At 37.8% G+C, this 18,690-nt stretch overlaps 1 protein-coding gene across 2 annotated transcripts in view; it reads left to right on the top strand.

The window, feature by feature from the left end:
* The window catches only part of GLCCI1 (glucocorticoid induced 1), a 120,016-nt gene extending 108,849 nt beyond the window's left edge, over positions 1-11,167 (top strand). For both annotated transcript variants that reach the window (XM_067746319.1, XM_067746318.1), the window contains exons 7-8: positions 6,976-7,096; positions 8,253-11,167. In XM_067746319.1, coding sequence (XP_067602420.1) covers positions 6,976-7,096; positions 8,253-8,601 — 470 coding nt within the window. In that variant the 3' untranslated portion in view covers positions 8,602-11,167. The remainder of the gene's footprint in view (positions 1-6,975; positions 7,097-8,252) is intronic.
* Positions 11,168-18,690: the final 7,523 nt, after the last annotated feature.

The following is an 18,690-nucleotide window of genomic DNA, read 5'->3' as shown; positions in this document are numbered from 1 at the left end:
GAAGAACCAAGCAAAGATCTTTTGTCAGCTAAAGCAGGGGTCCCCAACCCCCGGGCTGTGGACCCGTAGGGGTCTGCAGCCTGTTAGGAACCCGGTGGCACAGCCGGCAGTGAGCAGCAGGCGAGTGAACTGACAAAGCTTCATCTGCCGCTCCCCGTCACTCACATTGCCACCTGAGGCACCACACCCCTCACCACCCCACCCCCGTCTGTGGAAAAACTGTCTTCCATGAAACCGGCCCCTGGTGCCAAAAAGATTGGGGACTGCTGAGCTGAAGGACATGACCAGCTTTAAGGATAAAGCTACAGAAGTGGAGAGAGACAGCAAGAGGGGAAGATAAGATGCTATTTTAATAGCCTAGTCCCGTCTCCAAACTTGAGTTATTACATACTTTTTTCAGCAATTTTTAATTTGTACCCGTAATATAAATTTATATATTTCTAAGTTATGTAAGTACATAATTCAATCCATATATAAAATATTTGCTGGTAAAGCTTAGTTTCTTATTTTTAGAGATAAAAAGTAAATATGTATAAATGTTCTTTTTTCTTCCTGCATATCAGCAGATTGTTTAGTGCACCTTAATTGGGAGACCACAGGTGTAGGGCAAAGGAATTGGAGGAAATAGACTGAAGAAGAATCAGCAGCATTTGGTGGTTGATTAGATGTACAAGGTGAGGGATTAGAAAAATGAGGATAAAGGCAAAGTTCTAACAAAGTTCTGACTTGGGACATAAGAAAACGATTACCACTATTAATAAGGCAGTGAATGTCAGAGCAGGAACAGGCTTTAAGATGACCATTATATAAGTTTAAGATTATATTTGGTTATCTGCCGAAAAGATGTTATAATACCATTTCTCTTTAGCAAGAATTGGGGGGAAAAAAAAAGAGAGAAATACTGAGTTTTACCTGATACATAGCATTTTGTTTTGTCTTCTGTTTTGTACATAATTAAGTGCTCAGTAAATATATATAAGTGTACATTTAAAATTATATTGAAATTTTATTAGAAGTTTTCATTTTTTCCCCCGTAGGATACTTTAGGAGCACTTTAATATGAACAGTGTGTTTCAGTGTTTTGAAAACTGATGTCCCTAGAAATTTTTTCATTTAAAAACCTCAAGAATATAAAAAAACTAAGATCGCATCAGACTGATTTTGATTTTGCTGAGAACCTTAATTACATTACTTTTCAAGATATAAAATATTCTGGGTAATCTGAAATTTATTTTCAGTTTAGTTTTACCATTATGATTTATAAGAGACAAGATTTTAGTCTATAAATTGGTTTGCAGACTGTCTTCAACAGAGTGATTTGCTTTCATTTTTTAACTCACGTCGGATAGTCAGATTCAGGGTGATTTGTTCGCGTTCATGTAAGATTCCGAGTGAGTAGTTAGCATATCAACGATGCCAAGTCAGATTTGGAGACAATAATAAGCAATGTTGTTCTGCATATCAGGATTATGTTTGCAGAAGAAGCATTGTACTTATTGTAAGTACACAAAAACAAAGGCACAACTATGATTTGTTTGCTTATTTTGTAAATTAGTACCAATTCAGTGAATATGGAATAAATGATTAAAATATAAAACACCTTCCACATATGACAAATATTTAATTAATGGGCCTAACTTACATTTGGAATGTAATGGGCCTAACTTACATTTGGAATGTAAGTCCCATTAATTCAAAACAGTCTTATTTGAGACAAAGTTCAAAAATATAAGTAACAAGGATTATGTTACATTTTCTCTCCTTACCCTTTGCTGAATGCTGATGTAAGGGAGATCTTAGCTATAGCTGATGTGTTGTTTTATTAAAATTTTGTAACCTCATAAAAGGTTGACTTTGAAATTGTAGAGAAACGTTAGAGACTATTTGTAAAAGTCAAATGTTCTCCTTACTCTTCCACAGTTTTTTTTTTTTTTTTTTCACTGAAAATGCAGGTTTTCAATACAATCAGTAATGCCAACTGGTTCCAAAAGTTTGTTGTCAAGAAACACTATACAGTTGTTTCTCCTGATTTCATTAGACCATCAAATTACACTACAGCTGATAATTTCATTTCCTGATGCAAAAAAAGTAATTTTTTAAATTGAAGCATAGTTACTGTACACTATTATATAAGTTACAGGAGTACAATACAGTGATTCACAATTATTAAACGTTATACTCCATTTATAGTTATTATAAAATATTGACTATATTCCCCCTGTTGTACAGTATATCCTTGTAGCTTATTTTATATCTAATAGTACCTCCTATTTCCCTACCTCTGTATTGCCCCTACCCACTTCCCTCTCCACTGGTAACCACTAGTTTGTTCTCTATACCTGTGAATCTGCTTTTTTGTTATATTCAGTAGTTTGTTGTATTTTTTTTAATTCCACATGTAAGTGATATCCTACAGTATTTGTCTTTCTCTGTCTGACTTATTTCACTTAGCATAATGCCCTCCTAGTCCATCCATGTTGCTGCAAATAGCAAAATTTTGTTCTTTTTTATGGCTGAGTAGTATTCCATTGTGTATACATACCACATTTTCTGGAAAAGAAGTAATTTTAATACTAGAATAGCAATTCTGTTTAGATCCTATTTAGTTCATCATATTTATAATCTTATTCTAAATTGGCTAACTTTGTCACTACGTTTAGTGTTGGTTGAACTCTATGCTCGTTTTCTCAGCCTGTTATTCTAGCTTTGAAAGATAGAATAATAATTACATTCTACTGGCTCTTGCTACACATGTAATAAATATTCTCTACGTAGAGGAGTCTATAGAATCTGTATACTTTAGGCATTAGTTTTAAAATTTCGGAACGGTAGATCTCCATATGCTAAAGGATGCCATCATGAACTGGCAGAGTTCCTACTAGGCAGTCATAAACCAGAGAATCTGGTACTCCAAATGTTACTCGGCTTCCCTGCCAGACACAAAATCTTACCTTTATATACCTTAATAAAGTTAGTGTGCAGACCTATTAAAAATGACATTTCTGTTACTCTCTTTTACCAAGAAAGTAGAATAAGCACTTAATTTCTGAATGGTTCACCTTTGTTAATTTGTGAATTAGGAATGATGTGTTCTTTCTACTATTGTAGCAGTATTTATTGAGAGCTTATTCTGTTTCAGGTACACATTTTTCACAGCCATCATATCAGTAGTTATTCCCATTTTATAGATCAAAACACAAGGGGATCACACTTTTCCTAGGCCGTGCAGTTAGGTCTAGACAGAAGTCAGATGGCTTGACTCCATACCAGTGTTTTAATGTTTTCATGATTGGTTATCAAATTTGGCTGTACTTCAAAAGCATTTGAGAGCTTTACCAAAAAAAAAAAACAGCCAGCACATGCCTGGGAATGGGCCCCAGACTAATTAAATCAGAACCTCTTGAGGGGTGAGGTTTCAACATTGGCATTTAATAGTATTGTTAAAACATCTTTGATGAGTCTAATGTGAAACCAGGGTTAAGAACCACCACCCTGTAATTATATTGCTTATTTTAGAATTAATTTTACTTAATTTGATAAAGTAACCTGATAGTAGGAGATACAGCACGTATAAAGACTTAGGGCTAGAAAAGAACCGTGGCAGAGATTTTACATACCTTCCTACATAAATGAAGCAACTTAATATATATGGTTTTTTATACTAGAATTATTGGCCATACAACTTAATATACCAGAAGTAATGGAGGCCATTTATAAGGAGAAATTCAGAAAACTCTAAAACTATAAAAGTACACATAGTTTAATGAATCTTGTTTCTATATGGAGTTTCAGACTTCAGTAGTATCTCTAACTTTTCCAAGCTTTAGTTCATTATGATGTGTTTTAAAATGTTTGTCAAACTCCTTATATTTTAATCGTAAATATGGTACACATGCATAATTATAATCTTTTATAATAAAATAGTCAAAAAAATGTTTCCATACTCTTAATTTTGAGATCTGGGTGATTCTGTTATAAATATAGATGAAACTATTATGAATGCAGACAGATATGTAAATAATTATATTCATCACATCTAATTTCATTGGTTATGAGGTTATAAGAACATAAAGTAACATTTAACTTAATCTCAATTACGTGTCTAGTTATTATCCTATTGTGGGATAAGAGAATGAGAAAATGTATCATGCTTGTGAACAGGAGGGATTAAATTAAGATTACCATGAGACTTCATCCTGAATCTCCTGAGCAAGCATGCTTACCTCACATTTATAATGTTCTCTTAATGAAATGTGGTTATTAAACTCAACACAGAGTTCTAAATGCAGGAGTTAGACAACCAAGCTTGGAATGGGTAGAATAGTTTGCTCGTGGGAGTTGTTTTTAAAGCATGCCATTTGTAAAGCAAAAAAAAATATTTTGGTACACTGTTCCTTTTTTGTATGTTAGAACTTTTTGTAAAAATCACAGAATTTCAGAGTTAGGAATGGAAATTCCTTTAGTTATATAGAAACTTAGAGAGGCAGCTGTGTTGAAGGTTATACAACTATATACAGCTAGTGACAGAACTAAAACCCCAGAAAGTTGTCTCCATTCCCCGTTCCTCTTTGCACTCTATCAGATTGCATATTTACCTGAGGAGAAAACCCCAGATTTAAGAAATCTATTTACGGCTCCAAATTTCTTTCTTTCAAGCTTTGTCTTTCCAGACCACCAAACATTAAATGTAATATATATATACAAACACACACACACACACACACACACACACACACACACACACACACACACATATATGTATATATATATTCTCAACAAACAGTTTTTATTGAAAAGTCAAGGCAGTATAATAGCACTGAATACTATCTTTCTGGGATAGCAATATATTGTGTTTGTTTGTTTAAACATTTGTCACCCTCCTCCCTGCCCCCAATAAAAGAATGTTTAAGTGGGTAAAACTCTGTAAAAATATAAGCCTCGGAAATTAGAAAAATTTCAAGGAGAAAAACCATTTAATATTTAATTCATTGTAGATTGTTTATAGGAAGACAGTTAGTTTTGCTGATTATCCAACTCACATCTAGCTTTCAATTCTGGGAAGGTCCCTTGAAACCATCAGTAATGTTATGAGAGAAATCATGTGGTAGGTCTGATGATGTAATAAGAAATAGAACACAGGAGACTGTAAGAGTGGCCAAGATGACTTTTCTTACATGACAATAGGGTGGATTCTTAACTACTGACCTGGTCACACCCCTGCTGATGGCAGAAAAGGCTTGTTAAAGGCATCAAGCCCGTGGCTTTAGGCCCATCCTGCGTGCAGCAGGGCTGTGTCCTCTCCATGGAGGCACTACACAACCATAGCTACTTTTTCATGTATCCTTGGCATGGCTGGTCGTTGCTTGGATAATAAAGCAAAGTCAACCTGTATTTTTGGTATTATACCGAGTTCAAGACCTCATTCCCACCAGTTTTTGATTGAAGACCAGTCGTTTTGGTTTAGCCTAGCTCAAATAGCAGCGAAGTCGGACTCTAGTCAGGTTAATGATGTTTTGCATCTACCGAAGAGAAAAAATAATATTCCTTCTCCTCCCTCCCATTTGTTTAAGCAATATAGGATAAATGTTGAGTCTAAGAAAATCCTCAAGTCTGAAAAAACCCAACGTAACTCTAAGACTTAATTCCTTCCCAGAGACTATGCATAATCTCTATGGACATGTGTAACAGTAGTGATGGAGAAACTATGAGGTTTTCTAGGTTTCCCAATAATGTGGCCTTGTTATTTTGCAGGCAATGATTTCCCAGCCAGAGATATAGCCATATTCAAATATAAGCACACATCTGCATGCCCAACACTTACACAGATGCTCTTTGAGTCATTCACCAAGTACACTCTAAGTGTGCCTCAAGGGTCTACTTTCTAAGCGTGTATTATACTTCATTAATGATGATTAAAAAAACCCTCCCTGTTACTCAGATTCTGAATGTTGGACCATGTACTGTATCCTAAACTGAAGCAACTTATCAAAATTGTGACACCTGAAATTTATGGTACTAATGCCATCTTTCAAAATACATACGAAAATACTACATCTCAATAGGTGATGTGCTTAGTATTTTAGCATGGGGGATTGGTTTGCATTAAGTCAGAATTTGTTTAAATAGGACTATTGTATTTATAAAGGTATGTTACTGACTTTACAACTTGGCATCTTAAAAAGATAATGACATATTTTGGTGGATATGAATTTCCAAAATCCTTTGCCAGGTAGGAAAGGGAGAAACTGCATATAGGTTTTATGGCTTTTCATGAATAGGCCATTTCTTTTTGGTCAAAAATACGAAGAAAACATGTTAGATAGAGATGCTTTTAGATTCCTCGTGCTTCCAGCAGCGAAAATACAAATAGTGCTCAAAAAATTCTTCTATATAGACATTTTAAAGGCAAAATTCTGAACATTACCTTTTTCATTGTGGGCCAAGGGAAAGTATATTGTGTTATAAGCCTGTTTTATCCCTGCATACATGTTATTCACAGTGTTTAGTAAAACTAACGTTTCTGCTAAGAACTTTTGTAATGAAGATTATTCCACATATTAAAATTTTCAATTAAATTGGTTGAACAGTGAGAAAATATAGAGAATGCTGTATTTAATCTCTTAAAATTCTGCATGGCTATACATATTACCCCATTTATTTACCTTTTTGAAATATATAATGATGTATTTATTTTCAGGATTACAGCTCTACTTTACTCAAAATGCAGTTGTCTGGACCAAAATATCTGCTTTTTATGTTCTGTGGTATGGCAGATTACTATTGCATTGAAGCTTTTATTCATAAGATATGTACTACACAAGGATGTTAGAAACAGCTTTGCAATAAACGAAGCTCTGTGGTGGAAGCCAAGGGGCAGTAGTGGATAAACTGTGCAAAAGGCTGCTTGTTTGGAAATCAAATTTAATTTAAAAGAGCTTTCAATCACTAGTTAATATAACTGCTTTAAATTTACAGACAGTGGGAGTAGCTCACCGTTACCCAAGTATGCTTCATCTCCCAAACCAAACAACAGCTACATGTTCAAACGGGAGCCCCCAGAGGGATGTGAGCGAGTGAAGGTCTTTGAGGAAATGGCGTAAGTAATGTCTTTTCTGTCAGCTGGGATCTGCAAAGCTGTAAAGCTTTTTACTGAGACCAGTTGATTACAGATTAATCAACTACTCCATCCAGCTGATAATGTGTTCCAAAAGCAAATCATGAAAAGAGAGTTGAATAGGCAAAAGAGATCTTATTGAAGGAGAATTAGAGTCTGTGTGCTGGAAATATGCTAATACAAAGAAACTGGAAATTCATCCTTACTACCTAAAAGATTTATTTTTAATCATTAAGAATTTTCCTTTCAAAAGTTCTATTAATTTAGATGGCTAAAAAGAAAAAGACATTTAGCAGCAAAGTGAATATCCATGTGTGGCTAGCCTTAACGATAGTGATACCACAAGCCAGAGGGAACTCACTAACTCGTCTCCTTCCCTGTAGACACATCTAGCATGTGTATTCATTGAATTTAGACTTTCTGTTCACAGATTTTTTTTTTCTTTTTGAAAGTTCGGTACGTATAAAATAGAAATTAAAGGGAAAAGAGGTTCATGCTGTAAATACCTGGCAGAATAACTCAAAAAAAGAGCGTGTGGCTCTTGGACTCACTCATCCCTTTGTCCCAGTGCAGGTGCCCTAGTGGAGGCTGCTGTACTCTTGTAACGTAGAAGGGGACAGAGACGGGTCCTGCAGGAGTTGATGGCTTAGTTCCCGGGGAAGGGGAGGAGAGGAAGGGCTTGTGGACGCTGTTCTGTTGGGCTGACTCATCAAGAAACTACTGAAACTACTTTTCCTGATCTGTGTTAGTAGAAGTATGTATAGAGATACAGAAAAAGGAGGAAATGCTTAAAACCAAATATATGATTGGGTAATCCCTCTCCCAATGTACTTAACAGAAAAGGTCATTTTAACATCGCATAATCCATGTTTCTAAATGAATGAAAGCAAACTAATCTCTGAAAAATTCTGTGTGCCCAGAGTCCTTTTGAAAATCCTTCTGTTTTAAATGTCACCTCAGTGCTGTGTACATCAGTAGTATGCCAGCTGACTTGTGCTATGGAAGATGTTTACCCCTCTGTGTACACTTAATTCATTCCCTGCCATCCACATTTTAGCTGTTTTAGAGAACTCCAATTAATTCAGAAAGTGCCTAACTTTTTAGTGATTGTAAACCTAATTTTGTTTTATGGTTTTAGGTCTCGCCAGCCTATCGCAGCCCCTCTCTTTTCATGTCCTGACAAAAACAAGGTTAATTTCATCCCAACCGGATCAGCTTTCTGTCCTGTAAAACTTCTAGGCCCTCTCCTACCTGCCTCTGACCTGATGCTCAAGAACTCTCCTAACTCTGGCCAGAGCTCAGCTCTGGCCACCCTGACCGTGGAGCAGCTTTCCTCCCGGGTTTCCTTTACGTCTCTTTCTGATGACACCAGCGTGACGGGCTCCACAGAGGCCTCTGTCCAACAGCCATCCCAGCAGCCGCAGCAGCTCCTGCAGGAACTGCAGGGTGAGGAGCACATCTCCGCTCAGAACTACGTGATCATCTAAAGCAGAGGGGGAGCTGGCCTCTACCCTGTGCTCCCTGGATTAGGAACTAGATCTCAGACATCTATCTGCATGGAGTGACAAACTTCCTGACACCACCACCAACAGAATACTTATCAGCATCATAAAGTATCTCTTAACACTGATCTTGGCAGGGACGGAACTCCTATTCAGCAGTTTTTGTGGAAAGCAGTAATGCTTGCAAAAATGTGTGTATCATTCAGCATTTTAAGTGGAGACTATGCATTTCATAGTATGTTTGACAGATTAGTACTGTGTCCTGTGTTTTGTTCCAAACTCTTCAGTATAAATAAGCTCTATATCAGAAAGTTGCCTGTCTAAATAGAAAATGTCTTGCTGTGTTTTGTCCTATGGAAAAATACTGTACTTCAGAATTATGTTTACAATTGATCCAGGTGTTTGTTTCTAACTTCTGTAATACATACAATGCAAAAAAATAAATAAATAAATGGCCACAACAGTTGCACAGTGCCCACCCTATGGCCTAGCTTCAGGTACTTCAGTTGAAGTCTAAACTCAGGTAACTTGGAATGTATATCATATTGGGATATTAACTATTTCACAGCTAAAAAGCTAAAGAGGGAACATCACTCTTTTGCCTTTTCTTATTTTATGCATTTCCCTTTCCTCATTACATTCCACGTTCTTAGAATAAGAAGTGCATTCAACCCTAGGAGAACAGAAATCCTGGACATGGGTGAACATGAGGAGAACCAGCAAATCTGTGGTGTCTGACATCACTTTTGTCATGTGGTTACACGTAAAACAACTGTTGCATTCACTGTTTCAACATGTGTAAATGTGGCTTTTTTTTTTTTTTTACAAGTTCAGGTGTTGCTCGGTTAATGACTGATACAATGTTGCAAATAAAATGTCCAGTACTAGGCTGTACAAAAACATTCCACCTTGTGTGTGTGGAATTTAAAGACAAGAATGTCTAGGTCTAATTTCAGGACCAGTGCAGTTTCACAGGAGGATGGCTGAGGTTTTTTGTTTATATTGGCCATCAGGGTCATGAAATGCTACTGTTCTATCAAAAGGCATATTAATGTTTAGTTTCTCTTTTGGAAATTGTTTAATTTGCAGGTTAAGAAATGACACACTTTTGGTTATTGTTTCCCTCAAGCAGTTCAGGTGCATGAGTTGCATTCACACAGAGAGAGCATATGTGAGTCTCAGAATTCAACATAAGTAAGCAGGTTATGTGGTGACTTACAAATGCAGTAGTTTGAAGCTGTCTCTACTCAAGCCTCTCATAATAATACCATTAACAGTTCTGTTCACATTTTGGATGCACGAAGTAGAGCATAAACCCAAGTAAAGAGCCCTGAACTTGCAGACTCAACCTAACTTCTCTAAGTGTGAAGAGAGCCCTAGATATCCCTGATTGGTCAGTGGAAGAGCCCAACTTCAGACATTGTTTTCTGCAGCACAAAGAGAGTATTCAAAAGCAAAGGGAAGTTTCTTTATTTTTATTCCATTGCTTTCAGTTCAATAAAACTGTTTCATCTGCACCTGAAGTGTATGGCACAGTTTTCTTAAGAATTAGGGGAACAAGGTGCTTACAGTTACAGGAACGTTTCAGTTCCTTTCAGTCATTCCTGGGTTTTTCTTCGTTTTATTTTCTAAGGAGGTTAAAGAAGGAAGAGTTGATAAAGAAGAAAGCAACACCATTGATTTTCTTTTTTTTAAAACAAATGATATATATATGTGTGTATATGTTTGTGTGTGTATGTGTTCTGTGTATTATTTTGTCATGATCCCAATTATCTTCTTTCCACCAAAGTTTGCAGTAATATTCTCTCCTGAAGGTGCATTCTGGCTCCTTTAAATTAGTCAGTGTTATATTGTAGGAGACTGTCATGGGAAAGGACTCAGTTTACTTTCGCCATTTTCACAGGGGAACGTTTTAAAACAATCTATTCAGCAGAAGAAACCTTTAACCCTAATAATCTCAGGCCTTGATGAAAATACTATATTTTGTAGATTATGGTTAAAGGGAGAAAATATTAGTTCTGTAAGATAAATATGAGCTCCATTAACTTCTGATATCTGGTTTAGCATTACATAATGTGTTGATCTTATGCTCTGCTTTTGTCCAAATAAGATGCAATAGTATCAATATTAGTTTCTGAACGATGGACTGAATATGCTTTTTTTGGTAATGAAATCTGATGTACGATATTTATAGTGACATGTGCTTTTATTTTCTCATGAGAAAACTAAATATTAATTGTGTTGTACATTTGTTCTTAGCATATATTAAAGTTTTGAACCAAATGTGTTAAAGCTTATGCTTTGCCATGTAAATTTCCCAGAAGTTGTTGAGCTCAAATGTATCCTACATCCAGCTGTAGAAATTTGTCAGAAATTGTTTAAATTTTGTATATAGTTGTACTGTTTAATTCTAGCCACTGCGCTGAACAGTATTCGAGTTACCATACAATATGGCTTTACACAAGGAAATGTGTGGCTTTTGTTTTGTATTTTTTCAGTATAGAAGTTCCTGTGTCTTCTTATTTAAATAAAGTTATTAGTAAAACTGGAATAGTTCGCGTATGTTTTTGGAAAGACTGAGCTTTTTAGCATCTTACCTGACAGGGATGAATTCAGCTCAGGGAAGTGGCAGTATTCAGTACTCACTCAGTTCCTGACCTGCATCTCTGGGTTGCAGGTAGTCTGACTGGATCAGATTTCCACAGCCTGGTTTCCTCTTGACATTTAATGTACACACTTTCCATCACAAGGTAAGAAGCTAGATGTCTGAAGTTCCAAGTCTTTGTACTGCTCCCAGCTATGAGCACCTTAAAAAGAGAAAACATTGTCCCCATGTTGTTATTTTATGACTAGGAATTATTTATGAAAACAAGTTGTTGAAGTTCAGTGAAATCACCACAAGGGAAGTTGCAGCAAAATTAAAAAATTTTTCACTCTTTTTATATATGTTTTCAGGATAATAGGGAGAAAAGCTTTATGGAACAAAGGAGTGTTGATGTTCTTCCCAGTTACCCAAATAGGGTCATCATAGGCCACGTGCTGGCTTGAAAGCAGCAACAAACCACTTTGAGAAATAATTTACCAGCAGAGTATTCTTCATTTCTGAAGCACATCTCACTAAAGAGATTGATAAGATTTGACTTTTAAAGTGAACTTAAAAATAACGACTTAGTAGCTGTGTTTCAGGCCTTAAAAAAATAAATATAACTTTTTAATAGCTTGATCTTCTTCAGGACAATATATGATTTAGGCAGGAAATTATCTACCTTATACAAGTTAAAAACTCCATTGCAAATGAACATGAAGGAAAACTGGAATCCTCAGCCCCATCTCTGCTTGACTTGATCAGATAATAAGCTTAATATTAAATGGCCCTGAGAAACAAGTCAGTATTTGCAAAATCAAACCTAAGGAACAAGGAAGGGGAAATCAGTTGTAAGAATTTACATGTTTAACCCTATGTTAGCTAGAAATAATCACTTAAAGTTTATTCACGAATATCGCAAAATAAATATTCACCCCCACCCCACAGTGTGAGGTGAGGTCCCTTCTAGCTCTCAAGTTCAGTTATCCCCGACATATTCCCTCCTGCTCTCTATGAGCAGCTTTCATCTTCTACCCGATCTTTGGTACTCGCAAGTCTTTCTTCCCCTGTAAAATCACTCCTTTGGGGACCTCAGGGCTCCGTAGAGCTGCAGGAGCTTCGTGAAGATAGATCCTGTAATTCACACCTTGAGTCAAAAGCTAAATGCCATAATCTAGTGCCACGGTTCCAGTTGTCTGAAAAGCATCTCTTCTCAGACTTCTTGCCTCATTTCAACTGCAGTGATTAAATGCAACGGACACTCTCTTGTCCCCGTCACACCAAATCAGCTCTTCTCCTTTACACTCCTATTCCTCCTATTTCCCAAAAGACAAGGACTGGAATTCTATGTCCTGAAGTTTTCTCCACCTAAATCAGAGTTGCCTTTCTGTCTTCCTATTATCTCACCACTAAATATCAAGCTGCAGAAGACATGATGGTGGCAGATTAGACAGCCGTGCCATGTGGATGAAATTTCTTTTGAAATAGGATTCTAATGGCAAGGAAACAAAGTAAGTTTGCTGGACTTCCAATAACCTCTATAGCTGTAGATCAGGGATCAACCAACTACAGCCCATGGGCCAAATCCACCCCAATGCCTATTTTTATAAATGTTACTGGAACAAAGCCATGCTCATTTGCTTATGTACTGCCTATGGCTATTTTGCTGTACAATGGCAGAATTAAGTAGTTACCACAGAGACAGTCTGGCCCACAATGCCTACAGTATTTACCATCTGGTCCTTTACCGAAAACATTTACTGACCTCTGACATAGACTAAAGACTAAACTAGATTAGGTAACTTGTGTCATAAACATAAAGACTAAACTAGATTAGGTAACTTGTGTCATAAATGTGGTGGTTTTAAAAATATGGCCACATGGGCTTCCCTGGTGGCGCAGTGGTTGAGAGTCCACCTGCCGATGCAAGGGACGCAGGTTTGTGCCCCGGTCCAGGAAGATCCCACATGCCGCGGAGCGGCTAGGCCCGTGAGCCATGGCCGCTGAGCCTGCGCTCCACAACGGGAGAGGCCACAACAGTGAGAGGCCCGCGTACTGCAAAAAATATATATATATATATGGCCACAGTCTCTTCAGCAAGTGGTATTGGTAAAGCTAGACAGCCACATGTAAATAAATGAAGTTAGAATATTCCCTCATACCATACACAAAAGTAAACTCAAACTGGCTTAAAAACTTAAAATATAAGCCATGACATCATAAACTCCTAGAAGAGAAGGTAAGCAAAACATTCTCTGACATAAGTCATAGCAACGTTTTCTTAGGTCAGTCTCCCAAGGAAATAGAAATAAAAGCAAAAATAAACAAATGGGACTTAAAACTTATAAGCTTTTGCACAGAATAAACAAAACAAAATGGAAAAGACAGCCTACGGAATGGGAGAAAACATTTGCAAACGATGAGACCAACAAACAAGGGCTTAATTTCCAAAATATACAAATGCTCATACAGCTCAAGAACAGAAAAACAAGCAACCCAATCAAAAAATGGGCAGAAGACCTAGACATTTCTCCAAAGAAGACAAACAGATGGCCAATGGGCATATGAAAAGATACTCGACATCGCTAATTATTAGAGAAATGCAAATCAAAACTACAATGAGGTATCACCTCACACCAGTCAGAATGGCCATCATCAAAAAGTCTACAAATAATAAATGCTGGAGAGGGTGTGGAGAAAAGGGAACCCTCCCACACTGTTGGTGGGAATGTAAATTGGTGCAGCCACTATGGAGAATAGTATGGAGGTTCCTTAAAAAACTAAAAATTGAGCTACCATATGATCCAGCAATCCCACTCCTGGGTATATATCCAGAAAAGACAAAAACTCTAATTTGAAAAGATACATGCATCCCAGTGTTCATAGCAGCACTATTTACAATAGCCAAGACATGAAAGCAACCTAAGTGTCCATCAACGGATGAATGGATAAAGATGTGGTGTGTGTATGTATATATCCATTGTATGTATATGTATTAGCCATTAAAAAGAATGAAATAATGCCATTTGCAGCAACATGGATGGACCTAGAGATTATCATACTAAATGAGGTCAGTCAGAGAAAGACAAATATCATAGGATATCATACGTGGAATCTAAAAAAATGATACGAATGAACTTATTTACAAAACAGAAACAGACTCACAGAAATAGAAAACAAACTTATGATTACCAAAGGGGAAAGAGGAAGGAGGGATAAATTGGGAGTTTGAGATTAATAGAAACACACATATAGAAAACAGATAAACAACAAGGTCTTACTGTATAGCACAGGGAACTATATTCAATATCTTGTAATAAACTATAATGGAAAAGAATCTGGTATACATATATATATATCACTTTGCTGTACACCAGAAATTTATACACTGTAAATCAACTATATATATATATATATATATATATATATATATATATATATATATATATGTCCACAAACTTTTTTTATATTCCTCCCTTCCAGAGGTAGAGATTTATTTTCCTCCCCTTAAGTGTGGGCTGGACTTGCTTTAGAATAGAATACAGAAGTCACTTTTGAGCTTAGGTTATAGAAAGACAGGTTGCCGTCTTGCATGTGCACTCTCCTGGACCACTTGCTATGGGAAAGCTATTTGAGAGGATACTCAGGAAGTCTATGGAGAGACCCACATGGCAAGCCGCAGAGTCCTCCGGCCGCCAGCTAGCAGGGAACTGAGGCCTCCTGCCAGCAACCATGTGAGTGAGCTTGGAAGCGGCTCCTCAAGTCAAGCCCTGAGATGCCTGCAGCCCCAGCCCACAGGTTGACTGCTGAATCTCACGAGAGGCCTCAAGCCAGACCAGCTAAATCACTCCTGGGTTCCTGACCCTCAGAAACTGTGAGAGAATGTTTTTGTTGCTTTAAGGTGCTAAGTTTGGGGATAATTTGTCACATAGGGTTAGAGAACTGATACAATACAGCAGCTGCCCTCCGTGCCTGTACCTACACACATATACCCATTACTGCCACCAATGTCACCTAGAGCAGGGGTCCCCAACCCCCGGGCCATGGGCCGGTACCAGTCTGCGGCCTATTAGGAGCACAGCAGGAGATGAGCGGTGGGTGAGTGAGCGGAGCTTCATCTGCTCCCCGTCACTTACATTACTGCCTGGATCACCGCCCCCCCATCGCTCGAATTACCACCTGGACCACTCCCCCACCATCCGCCCTGGCTTCTGTGGAAAAACTGTCTTCCATGAAACTGGTCCCTGGTGCCAAAAAGGTTGGAGACCGCTGACCTACAGTCTTACTGTATCATTCTGTCCTCTGGGTCCAGAAAAGGAGGCTTGCCTTTTTGGAATGGACACTTCTTGAATGAAGCCCATTTGGACTAGGTCCAAGACAAAGCTTTCTCATATAAAATTTTGCTATTTGAACAGCTCACATGATAGTAAGTCTACTAGATGTGCCTAAAAGTTGTCTAACACTATACCATCTTACCTAAGACAATCCAATGGAGGGAAAAATTAAACCCTTACAGGAAAGGATTCCCCATGGGAAACAATGCAAAAAGAGGGAGGACAGGTGATCAGTTTTAAAAGCTGGAAAAGACGAAAAAGCAGAATCTCTAAAGAAAATGAGAAATATTTCCATCTCAAATATCTTTTTTTTCCTTTAGTGAACAGGAGGCTGGTGACCTATTGATTCTAACAGCCTATTCCATTCCAGAGGCATTTGCATCTCTCAGGAGAGGAAAATTTTTTCAAAGGTTCCAGATCAGTTGGGTGATGACCCCTCTCATTCAAAAAAGCCATTTTCTTAAAGATGACTAAGAATTTGAATAATTAGATCATTTTCCCTCCAAAAGATTTTCTGATAATAAGAAATGGGTCCCCTTTCACACTACAGATTCTACTCAAGTTTTGGCATCAGTTTTAAGCAGGACTTTGATGACATCCCTTGAGCCAGATCTGGGTGTGGGCCTGCAGGCAATGGATGTTATTTCAAACCACTGTCGGGAAGCAGACTGGATAAAAGGTGGTTGGAGGGCTCCACAAGGACCTACCAGACGGAGAGAAGGGTTCATGTGGGAAAGGCAAACCATTTCTCAGGTTTTCTATTCCACTTTGTAAAGGAAAAGGGTTATACTCAAGGGATGGAAGTTAACAAAGGCCACTGCTCATGTGTTGCAATCAACGGCCTGCCATTTTTCATATGGACTGAAATCCAGGCAAACAGGGTAATCTTAACTCACTCTCCATTCACCTGCCCGTTTGATTACAGACAAACACCTGGTGTGGTCTCCTTTGCTTCCCTTCCCAATTGACCCCCCATGGAGCTATGTATAATGAACCTATTTCGTTTTGAACCCCTGACCCTTTCTCCTGATCACTCTGCTAAATTCAGGTCCTGCAGGAAGACAATAAAGAGGTAGGAAGAGGAGGCCAAAGATGGTTACACCTGGGGAACAAGATCTGTGGGTGGGGCAAGGAGAGGGCTGAGGTGAGCTTTCACAATATTCATATGCCCTATTGAAATATTTGATTCTTTTCTTACAATGAGCATGTATTCCTTTAGTAGTGTTTTCTAAAAGAAGACAAGGAAGCAGCATGACCTTCATTTTTGCACAATTGTTGGCAGTCCTCTTCCCTCTGCCTGCAACTACCTTCTTACTATCCATTCATCATTCCTACAGCAGAAAGTGCATATGACTGGACTGCTTCACATACTCCTGATATAAAGACAAGGTGAAATTCAAGGGGAGTGATCAACATGAAAATAAATGTTTAGCCTCACTAATGATCAAAGCAATGCAAATTGAAACAATCTGTTTCCTTTAGCAAAGATTAATAAGAAGGATAATATTCAGGGCTTAAGGGGGCGGCAGGGATACGGTCACCCTCATATATGCCATTGGAAGAATAAATTGGTACAGCTTTCTGAATAAGAACATGGCAGCACTTATACAAACCAGTGTCACCCCACAGTTTTGTAAAAACACATATATATGTGAGTTGAAAAAAGACATGAAGAAGGTACAAAAATTTATAGCGGTTACGTCTAGGTTGCAGATAATTTGTATTTAACATTTGCATTTCTGTTTTTCTATGTTTTCTTTAGTAGCAACTATTAGCCTTATCACGAGAGAAAATACATATTAATTTCTAAATATTAAGGGAGGGAAAAAAGTATGGAGGAAAGGAAGGAAATGCTAGCAAAAGATTTAGTTTTAACCGAAATGAGCCGCAGATCTCTTAAAATCAAGGTGGACTGAGAGAAGGTTTGGTACAGTGAATTTTGCCCCAGCAGGAGAATCCGAAAATGACATAGAGTTTCAGATGTTTTCCTCTTAGAAAAAAATGGCCTCAACAGCTTCATACTCGGGTAAAGATTAAATGATTTAAGCCTGGGTATAAATTGGGAGTTTGGGATTAACATATACACACTACTGTATACAAAATAGAGAATCAACAAGGACCTACTGTATAGCACAGGGAACTACACTCAATATACTGTAATAACCTAAATGGGAAAAGAAACTGAAAAAGATTTTATATATATATATATATATATATATATATATATATATATAAAACTGAATCACTTTGCTGTACACCTGAAAATAACACAACATTGTAAATCAACTATACTCCAAAATAAAATAAAAATTTTTTAATGATTTAAGCCTGGATTGGAGTTGGAGGTGCATTTGGGAAAGGCTGCAGCTTTAGTTCTGAGGACAGAGCATTCCCTGGAGTGTGGAGCACACTAATAGCCCTCCACTCAGCTGAGATGGATTTGTGAAGTGGGCACCCAGGGGCCCAGCAGTCTGTCCTGTTGTTTACATTTCTTGAACTGCCTCATCTAGAAAACTGAAAAGGACCCCCTGCCCCAAACAAACTATAGAAACCTGAAAATGGCCAAGAGATTGTTCTTGAATGTGATTCCTGTTTCTTAATACATTCTTTATTGAGGGCTGTTAGTCTAGTTTTACAGATTGCCTAAAGTGGATACATGTGAGATGGACTCTGACCAGGATTTGGATTAGAGGAGATTGGGAATCAAAGCACTAGACAAGCTGCAGTGAAGTCCTTGGCTTGAGAATCACCACTGTAGCAGGACTCGGTCCCTCCTATTTGTCTTTGAATCTGTAGCTGGCATAAGCCAATTGGGTGGAAAGCAATTTGGGACGTTTCCTTATTTCTCCTTTTTGGCAAGTTTCTGCCCCTTATTCACCAAACTGAGTCTCTGAACTTTGCCATCTGTGATTTTGGTCAGCTGGCAGGCCACTCCTGGTAGAAAACCATGTCTCTGCCACATCCTGGGACCCAGAGGCAGTGTGGCATAAGGGCATATGGTCCAGGTTTGGCATCACACAAGAGTGAGTGATGACCCTGTGACCCTAAGAGTCTTGGTTTGTAAAATAGAGATAATAATGCTTAATCTGCTTGGGCTGCCATAATAAAAGACCACAGAATAGGTGGATTAAACAACAGAAATTTACTTCTCACAGT

This window comes from Pseudorca crassidens, chromosome 8, assembly GCF_039906515.1.
Source record: "Pseudorca crassidens isolate mPseCra1 chromosome 8, mPseCra1.hap1, whole genome shotgun sequence".
NCBI lineage: Eukaryota > Metazoa > Chordata > Mammalia > Artiodactyla > Delphinidae > Pseudorca > Pseudorca crassidens.
The sequence above is the reverse complement of the archived record's forward strand: the minus strand, read 5'-3'. Positions and strand labels throughout refer to the sequence as shown.